This window comes from Capsicum annuum, chromosome 1 (genome assembly GCF_002878395.1).
Source record: "Capsicum annuum cultivar UCD-10X-F1 chromosome 1, UCD10Xv1.1, whole genome shotgun sequence".
In the NCBI taxonomy this organism is placed as follows: Eukaryota; Viridiplantae; Streptophyta; class Magnoliopsida; order Solanales; family Solanaceae; genus Capsicum; species Capsicum annuum.
The window spans coordinates 133,879,047-133,902,170 of NC_061111.1; the positions used below are offsets into that span (position 1 = coordinate 133,879,047).

Genomic DNA, 23,124 nt, shown 5'->3' on the forward strand with positions numbered 1-23,124 from the left:
AAAAAAATCAAAACGTATAAAAAAATCATATCATAATTTGCTTACATTTACACATTGTATGAGGTTCATTTATACATTCATAAAAATATTCAAAAAAAATCATACAAACATTAAACAACTGTTAGTCATGTATGAGGGTAAGTTATACATGTAAAATAAACTACATTAATGTATAATAATATCAGACCAATATATAAATTAGAGTAACATATGTATGAGGGTAAATTATACATCTCATAATTAATATAAGTTGTTATACATGTATGAGGGAAACTTGTTAATTTACGAATAAATTGCATTAATGTATAATAAAATCAACCCTAACTCATAAATATACAAATGTATAATGTTTATGTCATTCAATGTATTATGAATCTATGTCAGTCAAATAAATGTATGATAATATGGTTTAAAACGTTGTGATATTTTTTTTTTGTTTTATAGTTAGGTGTTATGTTGAAATACGAATGTATAATATTTGATTATACATTCAAATAAATGTATAATATAGCTGGGGCGGTAGTTCCAGGATTTGTATTTTTTTCTATTTATTTTTATTTAAAATAGTTTTGTTTATTACATTGACTCAGTTTGTACATATTGATGCAGCTATGTACTGATTTGTCGTAGCAAAGATTGCAAGTGGGTCTTGAAGGCATGCTGTCGTAACGAAGATTGCAAGATGATATTTGAATTTCAAAGCTTTTCTTAAACATCAAATAATTTTTTTTTATTTGTAATCTTGGATCAAATTTATTTTTTGAAACTGTGTCATTCCAATAAACTTACGTTTTGAGTTGGTTATGAAAATTTTCAATATTACATTTGCTTTCTCTTTGTGTAATATATTAGCATACATTAAAGCCTATGTATAATGAAACTATATCATTTCAGTAAACTTACGAATGTCTAATATGCTGTTATACATTCAAATCATTGTATAATGAAATTGTGCCATTCCATTAAACATTCGAATGTATAGTATTGTTCACACATGATAAATTGCTTCACATGTATGATATCATTATTATACATTGATTCACATGTATGATAAATTCGTTTACATGTATGATATCATATTCTAGGTTCACAAGCCTTGGATTCTTTTTTCCAATTTCAAGAATATATGACTTTCTTTCACCTTTTTGGAAAGGTTGTTGGCTCAAAGTGTTTGTCCCCCCTTTTGGATAACAAGACTTTTCAATTCCTTATTTTCTTGTTTCTTCTCTTATATTTCTTGGAATAAATTTTAAGACAAACAAAGACCACACTTTTTTCTTCTTCTTTTTGGATCAAACCACCACTTTTTGAATGGTCTTCTTCAACAACATCTAAAGAACATGAAAAACACAAACAACATTAAAAAATGATAAATTGGTTCACATGTATGATATGATATTATACATTGGATAACATACAATATGCATGATGTTTTACTGACAACTATTATAAAACATAATGGAATATAAAGCAGAAGGATAATATTATACATTAGTCTAAAGAAAAAGTAATGTATAATCAAATAATATAAATGTATAATATTAAATATGCCAAGAACAAAAGCAACGTAATTTTTTTTCTTGAGAATCTAGCTGACTAAGTCCTAAACTAAAATTGGAACGAGAATTCATTACGAAATTTATACTATATTGATTAAGCAATCGCAACTATAAACAAGAAATTAAAAGATCTTACTTGTATTATATGAAAAAAAAAAAAAAAAGCTGAAAAAATCAACTAACAACCTATAATGGGATTGCAATATAAGGTAATTTCATAAAAATCAACCTGAAACCAAACAAGAATCTGAATAAGGTAAGTCCAACAAATGTTTGATAACTTACAAATTGGTAACCTCTACGTATATGATTGATTGAATTTGAGCATGAAAAAATGTATTAAAAAATGTTCTTCATGTTCTTCATATGAAAAAGAGAAAGAAATTGAATGGGAAAGAGAGAAAATAACGAATTGTTTAATGAGATAAAAAATTGATTGGAGTAAATTAAAAGTGAAAAGTAAAGAGTAAATGGGAAAGAGAGAGGAAATAAATAATTGTTTAATAAGATAGAAAAGTGACCGGAGTAAATTAAAAGTTAAAAGTAAAGTGATTTGAGTGAATTATGGAAGAGAAATTAGAATTGTGAGATGTATAATGTTTAAGAGAGAAAATTGAAAGTGAAGGGATTTATGTAAATAATTTGGGATATGTGTAAATATTTTACCCATTTGGGGTTTTATGTAATTAGGTAAATTTAGTTAGTGTATATATGTAATTTTCAGAAAATATATATATATACTAATACCAGAAGTTCGCTAACAAGCCTAAATATTTTCTCAACCTAATAGACCTCACGTTGAAAGAGTTCGAACTAACTTTTGGGTCATGCTATTTGGTCTGTTGGTTGTTTGGTTTGAGTTGTTGATCCATATCCAATCTGATAAGATCAGCCCACAGAGGCGAATCAGTATAACATACAAATTGTTCATTCGTATCAGAAATAACTTTTATACCTCCACAAATTTAGGTATAAGATTTGAATACATTCTCCGAACTCCACTTGTGAACTGGGTATTTTAATTCTCATTCTCACTTTGCTTCTCCTTGTTTAGTTTTACCAGCAAGCAGATCAAACTTGGATAGGAAAAGATCATGCACGCAGGTCCTTGGGGTTTCATACTTTTGGCCGATATCAACGTGCCCTTGAGTTGGGGCCTTGATACATGAAGCAGCTTATGCCAAAAGTTAGGAGAACCACTTCATCAAATTAAATAAAAGGACGGACAATTTGGTAGTAGTTATTGTCAATAAATTCTAGAGTTAGTGATGGTGAAAAAAATGAATTCAGTAGGCCTAGCTAGATACAAAGAACTCAAAATCTTAAAGAAGAATAAGTATTATGACACATATTGTATGGCCGACAACGAACAGTTAAAAGAATTCTCCTTAGCTTCAAGACTACTAGCCTATTCGTTTTGAGCCGAAGCAGACACTGCTCGTGGAGATTGTGTCATACGGTACAGTAATCTTTCAGTATCTGTCTTGCTAGGTCATGTGCTCCACTGGTTTTGTAAATCAAGTGCAGATTGTATGCTGCTTCTCTGCGGAGATCACAGTAACCCGGTTTTCTATTTTCCACGGGATCAGAGTTCTCATTAGGAAGCTTTGGGATGGGATAATCGTCTTCACGAGTGTCAAGTACCCTTTGATAGTATATGACAGCTTGAGAAACAAGACCAACATGATGACATGCTCGACCAATATTAAAAAGTGCTTCCTGCAAGAGAGATTGAAGGAGTTCCTTTAGATGCCCCAACATTTCTCTGTTGATGTAATGGAAACGAGAAAGACTACACATTAGGTTGTCAAAAGTCGTTTTCATATTTGTTTATAAAAGCAGACACCAGACCTAAAGACAAGAAGGCTAGACAAGTTGAAAGTGGAACCTGTCTGTTTTTTGAAAGCCTTAAATTATTACACAGGAACGCCATTCCCTGTAGTACACACTGATGCTTGTTATGAAGTCTAAATCCAAGAGCTACATTTATCAAAGCACTTCCTGGAAACAAAAGTCAAACCTTGAAATTGGTACCATGAAAGATAAAAAAACAATTTCAACTCTGCCTTCTTTTATTTGATTGCTAGAAGAAACCCATACCCACACAGAGATTTATCAACTGATTATCTGTCATCAGCTTATAAGCTTCTAAATATTCTCTAGCTGCATCTTGATGATGGCAGATCGTGGTAAACTGATGACCAGCAATAACGATTGGTGGTACACAATCTTTGTGTTTGATACGCATATTGTTCAAGAACTTGCTATGTTTGGGATGTCGATTATCTAGTCTGCACGTGATCATTCATAATCAAACAAACAAGTTACAATATAAATCAGAAATTAGATCATGCCGTAATGAATTTGTAAAAGGAGGGGTTCTCTTTTTGTTTTTTTCATGAATAAAGGTTTTTCTTTTCTATCTTTAAAGGCTTCAAAATCTTATTCTGGACAAGATTCACTGTCCTATCAACTCTCAAGTAACTATTTTCCGCTGACGCTCTCCTGCAAATATATTTTTTGTGCATCACAGCTTAGTTACAACTGAACTGAATGTGTGAATAATCAAGTTTTGAGATTGTAAAATTCAAACCAGAATGCTACAGTTTATATACATTAACAATCTAAATAAAGAAAATAACATTCAAGAAAATAAGACAAGATCACAGAAATGTATTGCTTTAGTTTCAAAACTACAGCTGACAGAAAAACAATCAAAGAAAAGCATCCCATGAAAAAAACCAAGTCCCTAAAAGTAATAATTAATTGTGTAAGTTCAAGTCTGAGAACTATATCTACATTGAAAGTTCAAATTTGAGAGCTGTATCTACACTGAATGCATAAGATAGTTCCTCCTTCCCAAACTAAACCACCTTCTTTAGCAAGCACAAATATTGATTTTAGAAAGTCGGAATACAATATTATATTTTAATTTATTAGAGTATGGAACTAATGATTGGAATACGCGAAGCGCTAGGAGATCTAAAGATGTCAAAGCGAATCCAAAATAATATAAAATACAATTATTTATGTCAATTAACTTGCTGATAACTGTAAATATGATGTTGAAGGACAGACGTCAATCAACAGCTTTAAGCAAAATAGGAAGGAGCATAAATCAATTGTCTTTTGATAGTCTTGACGATTCCCAAAATGCTACAGGAAAAGCAGGGTGGTGGAAATGATACAATAGCACAAAGACTAATACAAGCAGGTGTTGGTCTGCGTACATCTTACCCTTCTTATACTCCACTTGTGGGATTACACTGGGTATGTTATTGATGTTGGGTGTGAATACATCATTATACTTTTCATTTGTTAAGAGTATAGGATATGATAATTTGAATTTCCTGTAAGCTGTACAGTTAAAGATGTCAAAGTGAATTCAAATAATACAAAATAATATCATTCTATTTAAGTTATGAAGGAAAGAAGTTAAACAAGGAGCATGAATCAAATAGCTATTCATAGCCTTAATGTGATTGTCTTTATCTTTTACCGATTAAAAACAGAATGCATAAATGTTATATTCAAAATACTACTGGACAGGTGGTGGATTCCAACACGACCAATGACTGCCATGTCCCTCCAAGAATTTTCTGTAGTACATTTAGGGGTCGTTTGGTGTGAGGGATAAGAGTAAATAATCCCGGGATAAAATGTTAATACTTCACAATGGCTTGTTTGGTTGTACAACTTAGGATAACTTATCCCGGGATTACTAATTAGTACCGGGATAAGTTATCCCTCCCTCATGGTGGTATAGTAATACCATGATAAGTTATCCTTGGTTAAAGCAATTAAAATGACAAAAGTACCCCCACAAACCCTTTTTATAATCACTTTTCACATCCATGCATATACACAATATTTTTAATACCATTTATAATAACATTCACAACCTCCACTACTCGTTATTTTATGACAAATTTTCATATATTTTATTTAAAAAATTACACTATATAAAATTTTTTATTTATGAATATATTATAGGTTAAATTTATTTGACTAATTATTATGTTTATATATATATTAATTTCTCTTAAGAATAATAAAAATATTGAATAAAAATATTGACTCCATTGTTGAATTACATATTTTAAATTAATAATTTTTTAATAACTTGAAAATTGATATTGTTTATATCAATTAAAATGAATTTTAATATTTTACAGTATATGAGTGATATGTGTATAAATGAAGTGACATAAACAACAAATCCTCTTTTACTTTAACAAATTTAAGCTGGGACTTTTATCTCAAACTAAATAAGATGTAGTAAGATTTTTTTTTAAAACACAAACGACATAATCATGGAAAGGCGCACACACAAAAAAAAAAAAATCTAAATAAGTTGAAAATTTTATTTTTAAATACACACGACATAATCATGGAAATGCACATACAATAAAAAAGCTACATAAGATGGAAGTTTTATTTTTAAGAATGAATATTTTAAGTTTGAAAAGAAATTATATAACAAAAGCTAAATAAGATGGAGGGTATTTTTGTAATCAATTAACTTATTCTTAGAAATTATACCATACATATTATTTTGATTATAACAAACCAAACACTCAATAAGAAATAATTCCAGCATAATTAATCCCAATATAACTTATCCCAGCATAACTTATCTCATCATAACTAATCTCATCATAATTTGTATTCAAACCAAACAACCCCTTAGGATAAATAAATCCTAAGAATCAATGCACGCCAGTGCTTGCTGACAACTTAGTCCCCCAAAATGCTCACACAGAAACAATCCTTGTTACTTCAATGGTGTATGTAAAATGTGAATCGATTGAATGCACAGTATGAAATATTTCCAACATACTTTACGCACACGAAACTTATTAGCCACATTCTCTCAATCTCAACTAATTGGAGTTCAGCAGATCAGCGAGTGCAACCAAACATTTACAAACAGTTAATTTCCTCTATTATGCAGTTAATTCCGCCGAGCACCTGTTATAGAACAGGGGAAACAGAAAGCGTTCCCACTAGTGCTAACCACGAAACCAGAAGAGCGTTCAGAATACTGATAAAATTTCTGCTGATACCTTGATATTACTTTGTAGTAGCAATTCCATGCTGCAAAGCTGTAAGGATGCTGACTGACAATGGAACGTGCACAATCAAACCCATGGATAGGATCAGCAATGTTATATCCTACTTCTACAAGATAGAAAAAGAATGTTTTAACAAACATGCATCTCTGCCTTTCTCTTTACAACGTTACTCAACCAAGTATATCTCAACCTGTCAACAGATGTCTCAAAGTAGTTTGTGCAAACAAAAGCAAAGGGAGAGAATGTTAACACTACAAGCTGAAACTTACGAGCTCCTAGAGCTTGCAGCTCCCCTTTCTTCTCAACAGACAATGTGCTGGATGCCAATTTTAGACAGAGATTAATTATCTCTAGTGCATCCCAATACCGTTGCAAGGATATTAAAGCCTTGCAGAGCTACAAAAAGAAACTTTTAAGTGAAAATTTGCAGTCTGACAGAATTACGAGCACTTGTTAAAAGGGCAAGCAAAGAATCAGAAGCGAATTGGAGATCCATTTAGCATTGAAATTTTCCATGTATGCGGTCATATTCAACTACACATGTCAAAGGAGACATCTCATACCTCTGCTTAGACTAAATGACTGTATTTGTACTGATATAAAAATTGTAAGCATGTATTGTTTAAAAAAGAATAAAACTCGAGAAGTGCATTAATGTGTGAAAACGGAACAAGAGTAACAATGACATGAAACATACATGCTCATTAAGGAAACGAAAGAATAAGGTCACAATCCAAAAAATAAAGAAAGCAAGGACAGGAAGTAGTTCAAAATAAAAGAAAGAAATGAGACGGGAAGCAAGAAATACTAACATCTACAATAAGACACAGGTGTTCCTCGTCTTTTAGAAGATCTGGTAGCGGAGGCTCTCGGTATACATGTTCCTTAAGAATTAAGAAAGCATACAAGAAAGAGAAGGAAATATTAGGTCAAAATCAAGGTTTAAACAATATGTAACATGTACAATAACAGAAGACATTGGCTATAAGCTTCTCACAGGAGACTCGCTATCCGAATCGTCACTTTTCCAGTTAGCTCCAGCAGCCAAAGCTGCAGCTTTTTTTGCTTCTTTTAACATTTCTTTCTTCCGAAGCAATTTTCTTGCTCTTGCAGCTTTTGACCTATCAAAAGCCAAAAGATAAATTAGATAAATTATTTGATCAGACATTACCAGCCACTGCTGAGATATATCTTATTATATATCCTTCCTTAATACAGCAGGTGGGATCGCAGGTAAATGAGTGGAAAAAGGTCCCAATAAATTCTGTTAAAATTCAGAGATCTCCTCATCGATGTCCTCTTCTTGTAGTCCAAGTCTATGCAACCTACCCAATCAGTCCCAAATTTACTGTCATGTAGTGTATGTGAAATAATTAAGGGATAATTTTAGTGACCTTTCTCCAAGTTTGTCTTCGTAACCCTAATCATTGATGCAAAAAGTAACTATAATATGATGCATTTTTTACAACTGTGGGGTCCAGACCAACTAGCACATGCCTAGATTATCCACCTTGTGGAAGAGAGCGATTAGAGTATGGGCAGCAAGGACAGTGGATCGCCTACTCAGTCAATTGTCTTAATGGAAAAAGCATATGGAAGACAGTTTCGAAAACCTGGGAGGACTATGCTCTAAACATTGGGCTCAGAGTTGGTACTGGAAAAAAAAATTCATTTGGGTGTGATAATTGATAAGGGCATGGTCCTCTAGAAGATCCATTTCCAGATCTGTTTTGCTTAACATCTACACCTGAAACTACAATAGAAGGAGCATGGAATGTGCAGGGGTGGAATTTTTCTCTCCGGAAGATGTTGAATGTTTAGGAGATTGGCAGGGTGGCTGGATTGTTAAAAGTTCTGGAGAATTTTCATGGTACTCGGGATGCAGAGGACTCGGTGCTCTGGAATGGAGGAAACAGCAAGAGCTCTGCATACTCTCTGTTGTCTAAGCCATTAGGCTCTCATCCTTTGTAATGACCCTCACGGTCATTTTCTGTGTTTCTATACATTTTTGGTATCTGCCCCAAGTTATTTGTGACTTGCTAGTATTGATAGTTCGGTTCCAGACGGTTCGTTTGAGAATTTTAGTAATATCTAATATATTGTGAAATATTTAATTTAAATTGGCATTTGGTAGATATATAATTTATTACCCTTCTAGAATATTTTTAACTTTATAAAAAATTCTTTATTTATGATATGTGTATATTACTTTATAATAACTTGTTATAGTCTATTAATATTTTAAGCGGAGATAGTAAATCTAGATATGTTAAAATATTATTATCATATAATAGAGGTTTTATTAGAAATAATATTCAAAATATTATATTTATTTTACTACGAACCCATGCAATACCCGAATATATATATAATAGAATAAATTAAATTCATACGTGTAAGTAACTAAGGAACAAGAAGTTTTCTTGTTGTATTTGGAATGTTGCCACATTGTTTTAAGGTGTTACACTGATGCCACATATCTTATTTAAGTCTAAAGCTGGACACTTAGCTACTGAACGGGCCTAATATATATTATTAGCCGTATATACTATAGATAGTAGGCAAAATCTATTTTACTTTGACATACACACATACATATATATATATATATATATACTCCCTCCGTTTAAAAAAGAATGACCTACTTTTCGTTTTTGTCTGTTTTAAAAAGAATGACCTTTATTTTTTTTGGCAACAATTTAATTCCAACTTTCCACGTGGCATCATTAAAACCACAAGATTAAAGGACATTTTGGTACAATTGACATAACTTTAATTTAAGACCATAAGATTTAAAAATATTCTTTATTTTCTTAAACTCCGTGCCAAATTAAAATAAGTCATTCTTTTTTAAACGGAGGGTGTGTGTATATATATATATATCATCAGCTACATAAACTGCTGCTATGTTCCAGTTCCATTTACCCATTTTAGACTATGTCTTTGATATTTGACTTAACTCTCGAAGGATAAGCAATTATTATGTCAAGTTATCCAAGCTCGGGTTTAGTGGCACTATCCCGAGGCTTCGCGGAGAGACAGTTTAGCTTTGACGTCCAGGTAGGCTAGGCTTACCCTACATTCAAATTGAGCTTATTTACTGAAATTGTGTACTATTATGCTAGTTTTGGATAAGTACTTGTAGTTGCGTACCGTTTGATATATATATAACATGTCTTATTTATCCAGGTTAGGATCCGATTCTAGTAAATTTTGACATTTTACCTTTCACTATAATATAGCATCTAGCACTTTAGGATGTGAATTAAGTTGTGAAACCTTGAATTTTTCTCCTTTTTAATTAATATGTGCGAATGGTTAATTAAATGTATTTTAGTTCCGATTTAGGTTCAGCATATACTTTATTTCTATCATTGATTGTGAATTTTGGTACCACTTTGACATTGGTTATGGTATGATTTGGATTTTAATATTATAATTGGCTATGGTTACTATGAGTTCCGGTTCGAGTTCGGCATCTGGTTGTGATGGTTTGAGAGTTTTGGTACTGATTATGGTTGTTTTGGGAGTTGTGGTTCCGCTGAGTTCCAGTTCGAGACTGGCATCTGATTATGAGTTTTGTTTGTATATCATAAATGCGGCCTCTCATTATTACCCACTATTTTCGATTCGAATCCGGCATATGGTCTCTTGTTATTATCCACCATTGTCGGTTTGAGCCCGGCATCTGATCTCTCGTTACTACCCATTGGTATCAGTTCAAGCTCGGTGCACATCTAGATGACTACTATGATTTCTTGGGATCAGTTCAGTTGCGGATTATTTATGCTTATTTTCTTTAATTACTTTTTGTGTGTCCCCCCGGCTTATGGGGGTACGGTCGGGTTAATTGTGTTCTTCAGTGTGCCTAGCGGGCTTATGGGACCCAGTTAGGTTATGTTTGATTTGTCTATTATTACTGCGTCATTTATTTTCTGTATCGCTTATATTTATTCCTTTACCAAATTTGCATAGCTTGGTAGTTGTTCACCTTTTTATCCCTAACTACTGTTGACTTAGATTACACCCTCACATTGCAGTTATACTTTTTCTATATTGAGTTCAGTCAGACTGATGAAGCCTACTGAGTACCCATTGCTTTGGAGCTCATATACTACACTTCTGCATCTTTTCCCTGATGTAAATCCGAGTACTAGCAATCGGCGTTGGCGTGGTTCTTACCTTTCCGTACTTATTCAAAGCAGGGTGAGCTTACTGTCTTCCGAGGTTGATCCTCCTCTATCTACTCTAGTTTAGTCCTTTGTACTCGAGACTACTTGTACATGTTGTGTTAGATTCTGTCTAGTGCTCTCGGTATCTTTTAGAAGTGGCTCGAGTACTGACCTTACCAGGTCTTGGGAGGGATCCGTTTGTATGTTTGGTCCTTTCTTTCTTTTCTCGTTTTGATATATTATATATGTTTCCTTCTTGATTTTTTACTTACTATTATTACTGTTATCATTATACGCGATCTTTTCTGGTTCCTGCCTGTTAGCCCGTTACCTATTATCCCGGGCTATGGCTTGGCTTGCCTACTTGTGGGATAAGGTAGGCGCCATCATGACTTGAGAAATCGGGTCGTGACATCCTCCTGTGTGGCCATGGAAGCTTATATGGAAGTCAAAAGTTCCCTTCAATGTCATATGTTTCATCTGGTTAGCTTCCAAGAAAGTATGCCTGACCCATGAAGTTCTCCATTGGAAGAGGTTCAGTGGAGTTCCAGGTGTTTCTTGTGTCGAGATGGAAGAAAGCAATATCCATCTCTTCCTGCATTGCAAGATTACAGATATTCTGTCACAATTATTCCTTTCCTTGGCAGGAATTCAGGGGATGATGCCAAAGGACACCAAGCACCTGCTATGGTGCTGGAATGATATCAAAACAAGGAACAGGCAGAAGCAACGGTGGAAAATGAACCCAACAGGTAGTTGGTTGATTATGTGGACAGAAAGGAATCATAGATGTTTTGAGGGAAAAAGTAGTCCTAGCCAAAGAAGTAAACTGAACTGTATCATTTTTTCAATTCTGGTATAAAGAGAACTATATAAATGATGCAGAGTCAATGGTAGATTTTTTTGATTCCCTGTAAGAAACAACGATCATGTATTAGTACCTATTTTTGTCTTTGATTGCCAGTACCAAATTGGTACTGATGAATACATTGTTACCTTATCAAAAATAAAGTTGGGCAGGCCTGCTATTCAAAACATATTTGACCCAACAATATCGACTATCAAGCGGGTTGAATCATTGATGTCTCTTAACCCAACCCACCTAGTTGACACCCCATATCATCAGTATACTAGCAGAATCTCCGTATGAAAATACAACATCTGTCATCTCAAGTAAACGAATTCTAGCTTTTGACTTAGGGAAGCATCCACAAAACCATTTGGCATGATATAGAAAGTGGAGCATGACTCTGTTAATAATAATTCCGAAGAAGGAGACAGTCAACAACAAGCACTAGAAAAGGAGAGGTAATGGTATCACTCTTGACAAGAAACGTCCAGTTTCCTAAGCATGGAAAAGGTTGAAGACACTGATCTTGCTTTGATTAACATGTAAAGAGCTTAATTGGAGAAATTTTATCCATCACTTTCTTAAGGTCGGTGGTTTGTGAAGTGCTCACAATCATAGGATCAACAGCTCTTCGATAATTCATCCTTGTCACAGACTATAGTAAGTTGATACAGATCTTTTTAATCAAGTAGAAAGTTAATCCAAATCTCCTCCACTATTTCTTTTCTTTTTTGTTTATAGATAAGCACTTCCCTTCCTCTTTTTAAATGTTTTGCCTATGAAACCGGGATATCACTAAGAAGCAACTCGGTCTAGGCATATAACAGGCATTTCACCACAATCTAGACTAATTCTCAAGAACTTTCACATCTTGAAAAGAAATGAACAGTACAACCTCCATGTGTGCCAATAATTTCTAAGGGTATACCTGTCCTTACATAAATTTAACATCAAGTTGAATTAGTAAAATGTCTAAAAATGCACCCAAATCTATTTTAAGTAAATGATATAAGTGTAAATGAAACAAATTGTCCATGAGCAGAGCTTTTTCTTTTTTCTTTTTTTTTCAAAAAACATTTCACGAACAACACTTAGCTATATAAGCTTGACCCCTGAAACTTCTTGGTTGGCAACTTATGCCCATAGAATCTTCAGCTGAGGAGTGGAAATAAAAAAACACATGGTAAAAGTAAAACTCACAGATCAGATGCCAAAGCTACAGGCTTAAAGCCATGAAAGATGGTATCTGTTCGGTGACCGTCCACAACCTTGATTCTTTGATTTAGAACACTTTTAGACAGCCTTCTCCGTACTTTAACCTAAAAATATATCCACCAATCAAAAGAAAGAACAAGCAGAGTATTCAGGGGTGAAAAGTGCAAAAAGCGCGTCAAAAAGCTTGTTGGAGCTTTAAGTGTGAAATGCAATTAAAGCATGGGCCGCCAGTGGAATTAAAAAATAGAAATCTAACATAAGAAATGTAGCTATAAGCACAAACAATAATTATGGAAAACTATGACTAAGCTATGTATATAATATATGCCCTTAAAGACAAAACCCATTGATGAAGGAGCACATGCCTTAGCTCCTTGACACCTGCATTAAAGCACTATTAAGCGCGACGAAGCTCACAACAGGGACTTCACTGAGTTTCAGGACTTAAGCGTGCATTTAACAACACTGAGATAACAACACAGAGAACAAGTTAGATATACAAGGTAATCTCTGAGACTTTTTTTTTTGATGCTAACAATTGGACATTTGTTCTGGATGATTAAACAACTTGACTTAAAAGTAAATACACATAATTTCTAGTATGGTTATGGCTTGGACTTAAAAGTAAATACACATATTTGCTTCTATTTGGGTACTAATGATGGACATCTCTACAAAACAATGCAACTAGAACACCCATGTCCAAGATAACTTTGACCTTCCATGCATCAATTTACTTCAAAGAGAAATATCTTCAACACTTGAAATGCCTTACTTCAAACATTCATGTCACTTTTGCAGTCCTTGACCTTGTAAAGTGACACAAGTTGCAAAGACTTCAGCACAACTTATTATGGAATACAAAGGAACAAGCAACATTTAGTGAATTCGAGAGATCAGCCACAGGGATGGGGATGAAATATCTCAAGGTCTTCAACAATACTTTGCTAGGGAAGTGGGTATGGAGGATTTGGGGGCAGAGGAGAATGCATTTTGTAGGACTAGAAACACCAGTAAATCCCAGCCAGGAAGTTGTTAATTGTGATTGCAGCTTCCCAAGCAAGTCGCCCAGATGTGTAAGCTAGTAAGTATAGTGACAGTGAATGATTGCTACGCAAGTTTCAAGTCTAAAAATTATTCTTTTGGGGTTATAAGTAGATTTTTTTGAGCTGCGTGAAGAAACTTTCATGTCAATGCCACCCCCCTTCCCACCCGACTCACTGATTGAAATATCACTTTCTAAAAGAAACCATCCCTAACACTAGCAAAATTTGGGGTCATAAGTGAAAAGAGGAAGCTTACCTTTGGTTGGACAGACTTAAGAAACAATGTCTCACGAATCAAAGGAAAAATAACATCCACACAAGCCTCTAGTGACCCTTTATCTCTATAAATTTGGCAAAGCTTCAGCTTTATCTTGCTATTAAGCCACCAAGTGTTTGGTTTACCAGAACTTGAGTCAACTGAAGATTCTGGAAATGAACCACAGAACTCTTAAAATTTTAAAAGGATTCACATAATAGAATGCTAAAAGTATCCCAAGTAAATGATTTATACCTGATTCTTTAGGAGCGGAAAGCACAGAAACTGCTTCATCATCTTTGTGTTCTTCAAGGAGGATCGATGATAAAGTTAATCGAGCATCAACACTATCCTCAAGTTCATTTACAGCTGAAAAGAAAATCAATCAGGTAAAGGCATTGCGTAGATTTGAAACATCAACAGATTAAGCAAATCACAACACAAAATAAACCCATTCTGCAGGAGAGTACATAGATGAGGAGGTAGGTTATGTCACACCAGAGTTATAAGCATTTAATGAAGTCTATGCACCAATACATACATATATACACACACACACTGTATCATATATATATATATATATAAAAATCATATCCTATGTGGGTACCTTTATAGAAGTACTCAATTGCTTGTACTCTTTCCCTCAAATATACATAACACTCGGCAATTCTCAAGTGTAAATAGCCCTGAAAAGGATTGAAATGGATTACCCACCAAAAGATAATAAAAGGAGTTACAGAAGATGGATATGCTTTACTAGTTGATAGCTCTAACATTGTTCCTCTCGACGAAAGATCAATTGAGCATGGTCGGACTACTTGATAGTATAGAAAGGGCACATATAATGTGCTTCCAAGTGAAAGGATAAAATATTGCAGCGTACACATAAGCAGTAAAAAAAGGGGAGTGTTATTTCTTTACTTTATTCTTGTTCTCATCTCCTTCAAGCATCAAATAGTACTTCAAAGCTGATTCATAATTTTTAAGGGTCATAAGGGAGTCCGCGACCTCGGTGACTATGTCAGGATGTTGAGATGCATTTTCGTATTGTACAGCACTGAAAATAATCTGCACATTGCTTGACAAAGTAAGAATAGCAGATAACTTCAATTAAAATTCATACAGAAATAGTACAGAATTTTAAGAGACAAGGAAATAGGGTACACACCACCCTCCCCAGACACCCCACTTGTGGGAATACACTGGGTATGATTTTGTTGATGTCGTAGAACAGGGTATTTAGGAGAGGTAAGATTGGATTTCACTTCAGGGTTAGACTAAGCTCTGGGCCAAATAAAGAAGTTTACAACCTGTGACATTCGGGGTTCTAACTATGGTCTGAGGTCATAATTAAGAAATACTTAGCCAAACTTGAGATGTATAAGTGCTTCTGAACCTCATTTTGTCAAGAGTCCCCCTGTTCCTCAATCTTCACCTCAGAAAATTACCGTCCTATGTGGGCCACTTTAGTGTCACTTTATCTCATTAGCATAAAGTTATGAGTCCCATATGGGTCCTATTCTGCATGTTCTCCCCTATATATTAGGTTTAACTTTACCTAGTATCTCATCTAGCACTACTACATCTAGTTATGGTCCCACATAACTGAAAGTAGCATTCTAATTTCTGATGGTACAAAGTTTTAGTTCGCAACCGCATTTAGCTTTTCCATCGTTATGTTATAGAAGTATGCAGGAGCTCTCAAATGGAATCTCAGACAGATAGTTTCCCTTGAACAGAAACACCCACATGTAACCCATAGACAGCAGCTAATAATAAGAGGAAAATAGAACAATTCTGGAAACCTAGTCCAGTTGCCATGATTCCAGTAGCACGTGAAAAAGAGAAAATTGTTCACACTTCCACTGTTATCTCATCAGAATACCGTGCATCACTTATTATGTATGAACTACTGCACTTGATAGCCTTTACATTGCATAAAGAACTCTACATGGCAGAGTTACTACGAGAGATGGCACTTCTATAAGCAATAAGAAACTACAAGATCAAGCTCAAACAAACCTTTGCATCCTCTATATGGCCAAGATGTAAATGACATATTCCAGCTTTGATACTTAAATTAAGGGGCATCTGTTTCCCAGTAAAATATCTTTGCTTTGCACACTCAATTAGATCAAGGGCTTTTAAATGTGCATTGTCTTCCATGTGTATCACAGCTAACAGATGTATCACACTTAAATCAGCTTCAGCTGGATGATTTTTAAGGAAGTCTTCCAGGATACCAACAGCGTACTCATGCTTGCCACATTTTCTGTAATACTGGCGAAGTATACAAGAAGTCAATTTCATAACAGTGGAATATGAGAGTAAGTACTACTTGATACAGCATAAATCATATATAGACCCAAAAGAAAAAGATAGAGAAGATCCTGTAGTTATCGAACTAAAGCAACGGTCTTTTTCATAATGATTCACTTGGCATGTGCTCACGAATTTGTCAGATCTAAGTTCACTCTTCACAGAATCATAGAAGTGCCAGTGCAATGCCTTATGCACGATAAAATTCCTTGGCAGTACACAATTTGTTTTTCAAAAAGTGGAAATGTGTACAAGCACGAAGGAACTTTTCCAACTACATGGATAAACCTGATAGAAACAATAATCAGAGGTTATAGATGCAAGGATGCATATACAACAAAACTCACAGATACAGCAGCCAAGGGTGTGGTCTAATGGTTCAATGAAGTTGGGTTGAGCACCATAAGGTCTTAGGTTCTATTCCCAACAGAGACAAACACTAGGTGATTTCTTCCATCTGTTCTAGCCTTGATGGACAGACTTACCTGGTACCTGTTGACGGTGGTAGGTATCCCGTGGAATTAGTTGAGGTGAGCGCAAGCTGGCCCGGACACCACAGTTATCCAAAAAAAAAAAAAAAAAAAAACCTCAAAGAAACAACATCAAGTTACCAATTCATGGCATAGAAAGAGAAAATTCTGATGGTGAGCCATCAAACATTGATCAGAAAAGATCTGCCACCAGAAGAATCACTGCTTTCCTGCATTAGCTTCATTGTCTCTAGAATCACTTACAGACGTTCCAAGAACTTTCTCCATGTATTACAATGTTGTAAGTTCTTTTCAACTAACCAGGCTGGTTGCAAAGAACAATCAGATGGACAGAAAAAGACGAGAGAACTTATGAATGAGTTATGGAAGTCGAGAGGGTGAAAGGAGTAAGGGAGTTGGAGGAAAAGAAGAAAGACAACTCTCTTGGATATAGCTCAAGAAACTAGTTAGAGAAAAAAGTTCATTGGATTGTGGTTGGAGGAAGCTAGCTCAAGAGGGGAGGATTCCTCACAACCATATAAGGAGACCATTCATCCATTTGTCATCCCATGTGAAGAAAGACAGCTCTTATGGATATAGCTCAAGAAACTAGTTGGAGAAAAAGGTTCATTGGATTGTGATTGGAGGAGGCTAGCTCAAGAGGGGAGGATTCCTCACGACCATATAAGGAGACCATTCATCCATTTGTCATCCGATGTGGCTCTTCAACATCCCACCTCACCCCAGAGCTGGACATCAGAACATGTAAATAACTGGATCTTGGGCCAAATTCAACCCTAAAAGTTAGCTCAAGAGGGACAGATTGCCCAAGAACATATAAGGAGACCACTCATCCCCTTTTTATCCCATGTGGGATTCTTCAACAACATCATGCAAATCAATGAGACAACAAAGGCTTAACAGATGCTGAAGGAAGGATAGATGCAGACACCTGGACAGCTGTCTTAAGCACTTCAACGTCATTAGGGCATAGACGAGCAATTTGTTCGTATGATTCTGCGGCTTTTTGATAATCTCCAAGTTCAATATATATTGAAGCCCTGTCATACCTAAGACTAACATCTTCAGGGTCTGCTGTTATTGCTTTGGAAAGGCAATAACGGGTCTGTTTCCTATCTCCCTGCTCTCTGTAAAGTTACAAGTTATCTTTAAACTGATAATACTCAAGAAGCACCAAATGTGCAAAATAAACAGGAGCAAGCTTATACAGCAATTTTAAAAACGAAAACTAAAATTGGCAATAAAAACACGGTGAACAGTACATATCTGCTATTTCATCATGAGTTTATAAGGAAACAGGACAAGTGCCCATCGTCACATACATAACACATTCCTAAACTAAATGCACAATAGATGTGGTGCAAAAAGAAATCCTTTCGTAGGCTGTCACTCAATAAGTAGAATAACTGAACTTTGTGAATCAACATCACAACATGCACAAAACTTATGCTTTCTTAATTCCTAGCGCAGAATGATTGTTATCACCCCACAAGTATATCAATTTGAGCTCCTTTAGGACCAAACTATCACTACACATCACACAAGGAGTAAATATATTTGTATCCTTTTGGTCATCTCCCTCAATGTCTTTAAGAAACAAAAGAGACACAAAGAACCCTCAACCATCCATCTCAGCATATCTGTCTCCTTCACTTTTTCCAAAGGTTAAAGAACAGTAGATTAAAATGGAATTTTTGTGTTAGTTTTCAAAGGATGTACTTCCATTAGGGATAATAAATAACTACCAAAGTTGAAACGAAGGACAGAGAAAGCCCTTTCGGAAAGGGATCAGCATTTTGGGATATCACAGAACGCATTGGCGACAAAGATTTGATCTCAAGGGGATCACTTTTCCCCCTAACCACTGGATCTCTAAATACATGCAGGAATCTACTCCACATAGGAATGATCATACAGCCCTATATGAAATAAGAAAAGGAATAAGGAAAACATATTTTTACACCACATATAAGTAAACAGCTCAGCTGCGATTTTCTTGAAATGTATATACAACAGGAAAAAAAAGAAAAAGAAAAAGAAACAATGATATAAGAAGTCCAAGGAATTCTCACATGGACCAAGCAACCAGGAGCTTCCATAGAGATGCATCCTTCGGTGACAGATGTGCTGCAAGCATGTAGAAATTCATGGCTCTCTTCTTATCACCCATAGCATTGTAAATCAGGCCAAGTGTATGGTATGGATCAGGAAGGTTTGGCGAAAGACGAATAACTTCACGCAACACACGTTTGGCCTGCAACAGAGAACACTAACAATGAGATAAATAAGAAATGGAAGGACTAATAGCTGATATAGAGCCCTTCCTAAAGAAAATCCATCAAGAACAGAAAAGACCTTCTTCAACAGGTGTGCACAAATTTCACATATAACTGACGACAATACCAATCAAAACAAGTAGGAACAAATATTCAGAAGTAAAAATAGGTTCATTTTTTTAGAGCATGACCATTACTGACAACAACAAAGATAAAATAGCAACTTCATGTGTCAATTCCTATATTTTATTGTGTAGAGAAAGTGCAATGTCGATAAGATTCTGTTTTTCATGCAATCTTGATATCATATCAACATGCAAAGCAGACAATTATAAATGCAGATCAAGCAAGATCAGGGATGCATGCCGCTAGCTGCATACCTCTTCGTAACGGCCATGTGCATAGTGAAGAGTGGCATCACCAAGTTTTCTTTTCAATTCTGGACTAACTTTACTCTTTGATCCCTTCCGTCGACCTCTCTTTTTGAGCTACATACGGTACAACATAACATAGTGAGCACAAAATTACTAGCGGTTGAACAATATTTACAATATGCAAAAACGAAAAGAACTTGCAACCCAAAATAAAGAAAGGATAAAATAACAGGTTGCAAAAAGACTACCTAAATAAACTAATTTCAATAAAAATGGCTGCAATCTCAGATTGTTCTGAACAGTCAAGACATAATCAAAGACCATCCAAAATTAATTGAGAATTGATAACTTCACAAGGTGTGTGAATAGTTAAGGTACGAGTATTGTTGCAGCTTTAGTCTTCCATAACATCTTTGAAGTCCAAGTTAAGTCCCAATGACCAGCTTGCTTTTGTAATGTTTTTTTCCAAATGACTCTTACCAATATGCTTTGCCTTGATGCAATCAGTTATACAATTGAAGTTTAAACTAAATATTAACGCTTTAATTATTCTTTGGTCTTCTAAACTTTTGATGAAGATTATTTGGTCTTCTAAACTTTAATAAGCTGAATATGTTTAGTTTTTTTATAGCAATTCTGTCATGGTTCCTCAAGAATCGTAGAACAAAAACAATAGACAAAAGAATACAAGAAAAATGAATTATCAAGGTTGGGCTTGGGCCCATGGTCTGCTTAGATTTAGTATTTTGTAAATGGAGTTCAAAGTTTGCCCAGACTGCTAATGCCAACACAATATAAAGCAAACAACAAGTGTATATCATACCTTCCTTGATTTTTTCTTCATCCCATAATTCATAGCTTCCAATATTTCTTCATAGCTTGCTCCTGGACCATCCTCTTGACGGTCTTCTTGCCTAAGTTTCTTTGCTGGGACCTCACTATAATCATTCAACCCCCATCATGGTATGAGAAATTAATACAAAACGAAGATCAATGAGAAGCTAAGTGTCCAAAATCAAGATGAAACATGTAAGCACTTCTGCAATCAAAGTGATAATTAATTACACCAACTCCACACAACCCCCCCACCCCACCCCACCCCACCCTCTAGTTACAAGAGCAGAATTGCTAGAAGTGCTAGAATATAGGAATCAGAATATCAAAAGAGCTATAAGTTTAAGTTAGATATAATCTCACTTTGCACAAATTTCATTGAGTATTGTGTTTTGACACTTAGAAATATGTGTATTATGTACCAACTTATTCAAAAGAAAATTGGCGTATCTCAGCATTCACCAAGTCCTCCATACATAGTCTTTCATCTCTCTGATCACTATTCTGACCATAGTGCCGATAACAAACTTCGTATCGAGATTTTGGTTATCATAACTTTTCAGTACCAGAACTTCAAAAGAAAAAAATCTGGCAACCATTAAGGTAATTATTTACCTTTCTATGCTTATTCTTGAGCTGAAATTTTACGAGTAAAAGGAGGAGTAGGAGAGCACTGATTATGTGAACTATCTGAAAGAAAAGACAGAATACACCCGGTGATGGTTGTAAATAATCGTACGTCATCCACTTCCGCAAAGTACTCCCTTTGTACGAGTTTATGCGGCACAGTTTGAATTTCGATAATCAAACAAGTTTAATTTTGAACATAAAGTCGGTCATGGATAAAATTTACATATTTGAAAACTAAGTAAAACATAACAAATGACATATATATATATATATATATATACAAATTCGGAAGGAGAGAGTATCAATTTTTTTTGCAAAATTCAAACTTTTAGTTATATCCCTAGTAAACGAACTTTTTCGTTCTACATAGATACAATGATTACCGTGTGACAAAAAATCTCAGAAATTTGCACTCAAGGGTGTGGCTAGTGGTTAATGAAGTGGGTCAATGCGAGAGCATGAAAAGTACCTGGCAGGTTGAAGAGCTACAGCTTTACGTTTTTTGGCAGCGAGAGCTTCATATTGATGCTGGAGGCGTTCAAATTGTTGGTATGGCTGGAGTCCAAAGGCATCTTCTTCGGCAAATGACAAAGGATCCATTTCAGCTCCAAATTGGAATCTATAATCCCCGTTTCCATCTTCTTCTTCTTCGTCTTCTTCTTCTTCTTCTTCTTCTTCTTCTTCTTCTTCGTCATCTTCTCCGTCCTCGTCTTCTTCGTTTTGATTGTCAACCTCTTTACTGTTGTTGTTATCTTCTTCCAATTCCATGGGGTGTTCCAAGGCATCAAATTCAGTTCTAGTTGAACCTGAAGTTTTTTCTTCCATTGCTTTTTGTTAGTGGTGACTTGTGAGTGAGTTTGAGTGAACACTTTCAATTAACTCCCCCAATTAAACCACTCAGTGAACACTTTCAATTAACTCCCCCAATTAAACCACTCAGTGACCACTTGTTTTTTCCTTCTATTTCTTTTTTTCTTCCTTCTTCATCAACCATTTGATTTGATTTACCTGGGGAATTAATCAGGAGGGATATATGCTCCATGGGCCGTTAACCCCAAGGACAACTAAACACAAGGGCCCAAAGATAAATTTCCAAGTTTTTGTTTATTTTCTGGTGATTTTCAATCGTTACATAAGTGATTATTTAATGAAAATTTAAGAGGTAAAGTATTTTTAGATATGATCTAATTTTGCTTTATAAAATCTAGTTTCACCTGCAAAATTTCTACCTTAAAGTGCTTTATGGGAAAAGACTTTTTACACAACCCTTACCTTAAAACATAACTTCAGTCATTCAACTTATATCCTGTGACATAACTTCTATCAATAAATTTTATGTTTTGAGCTATATCTTCAGTCATTGAACTGGATATTACTTGGAGTCACAAAAATCATTCATTATGTTGGACTTAATTTCTTTTTTCTTTACGCATTAACTTATGTCAATGCACTTATGCCTTGGGGCATAATTTGTACTTATATCTTTTGGCTATTTTTTTTTTTGGCTCTTAGGTTATGCTTGTGTAACTGAGCTTATATGGATATTAAAATTATGCTTGGGCATAATTTATAAGCCTAAATCATTGATGAACCTTTAAAGTTGTTTTGACATTTCACTTAGACACCTTAATTATGACTATTACCTATTAGGTACTTTAATATTAATAAATTTGTTTCAATTGTGCACAAAATGACAACTAGCTTGAAAGGTATTGTGCGTGTAATTCACACGCCTTATCTTTTCAAAGTGACAAATAACATTGTCACATGTGGCATATGGGCCCAAATTAAAAATCCAAATAACTTTTCTTAGATTGAAAATTGCAACTTATAACAATATTTTCAACTTTGCAAATTATACCAAAAAAAGGGGCTTAAAAAGGAAAAAAATATTTTTTTAATTATCATAAAAAAATATTTTTATATATAGAAAAAATATTGCATATGAGAGAAGTATCGATTACCCCCTGAACTTGTCACGTTTTATTCATGGTACACCTGAACTTGACTAGTTCTATGTAATCCTC

General features: G+C 34.7%; 1 protein-coding gene across 4 annotated transcripts; it reads right to left on the reverse strand.

The window, feature by feature from the left end:
- Positions 1-2,746: 2,746 nt before the first annotated feature.
- Positions 2,747-22,656, reverse strand: LOC107879567 (general transcription factor 3C polypeptide 3). 4 transcript variants are annotated; one of them, XM_016726589.2, is made up of 18 exons: positions 21,567-22,656; positions 20,457-20,571; positions 19,640-19,747; positions 19,056-19,237; positions 17,915-18,110; positions 16,196-16,453; positions 15,095-15,241; positions 14,781-14,859; positions 14,429-14,542; positions 14,174-14,343; positions 12,857-12,975; positions 7,632-7,755; positions 7,447-7,518; positions 6,904-7,030; positions 6,626-6,740; positions 3,660-3,850; positions 3,448-3,560; positions 2,747-3,278 (listed from the first exon to the last, which is right to left on the reverse strand). In XM_016726589.2, exons 1-18 carry the CDS (start codon positions 21,920-21,922, stop codon positions 3,012-3,014), a joined length of 2,853 nt encoding a protein of 950 aa, XP_016582075.2. In that variant the 5' UTR covers positions 21,923-22,656; the 3' UTR covers positions 2,747-3,011. The 4 variants fall into 4 exon arrangements, 3 of the variants coding, with proteins under 3 accessions (XP_016582075.2, XP_016582080.2, XP_016582087.2); XR_001677001.2 differs by lacking the exon at positions 2,747-3,278 and adding an exon at positions 4,797-4,916 and having other exon boundaries at positions 3,447-3,560; positions 21,567-22,635; XM_016726594.2 differs by lacking the exons at positions 2,747-3,278; positions 3,448-3,560; positions 3,660-3,850 and adding an exon at positions 3,857-4,064 and having other exon boundaries at positions 21,567-22,635.
- Positions 22,657-23,124: the final 468 nt, after the last annotated feature.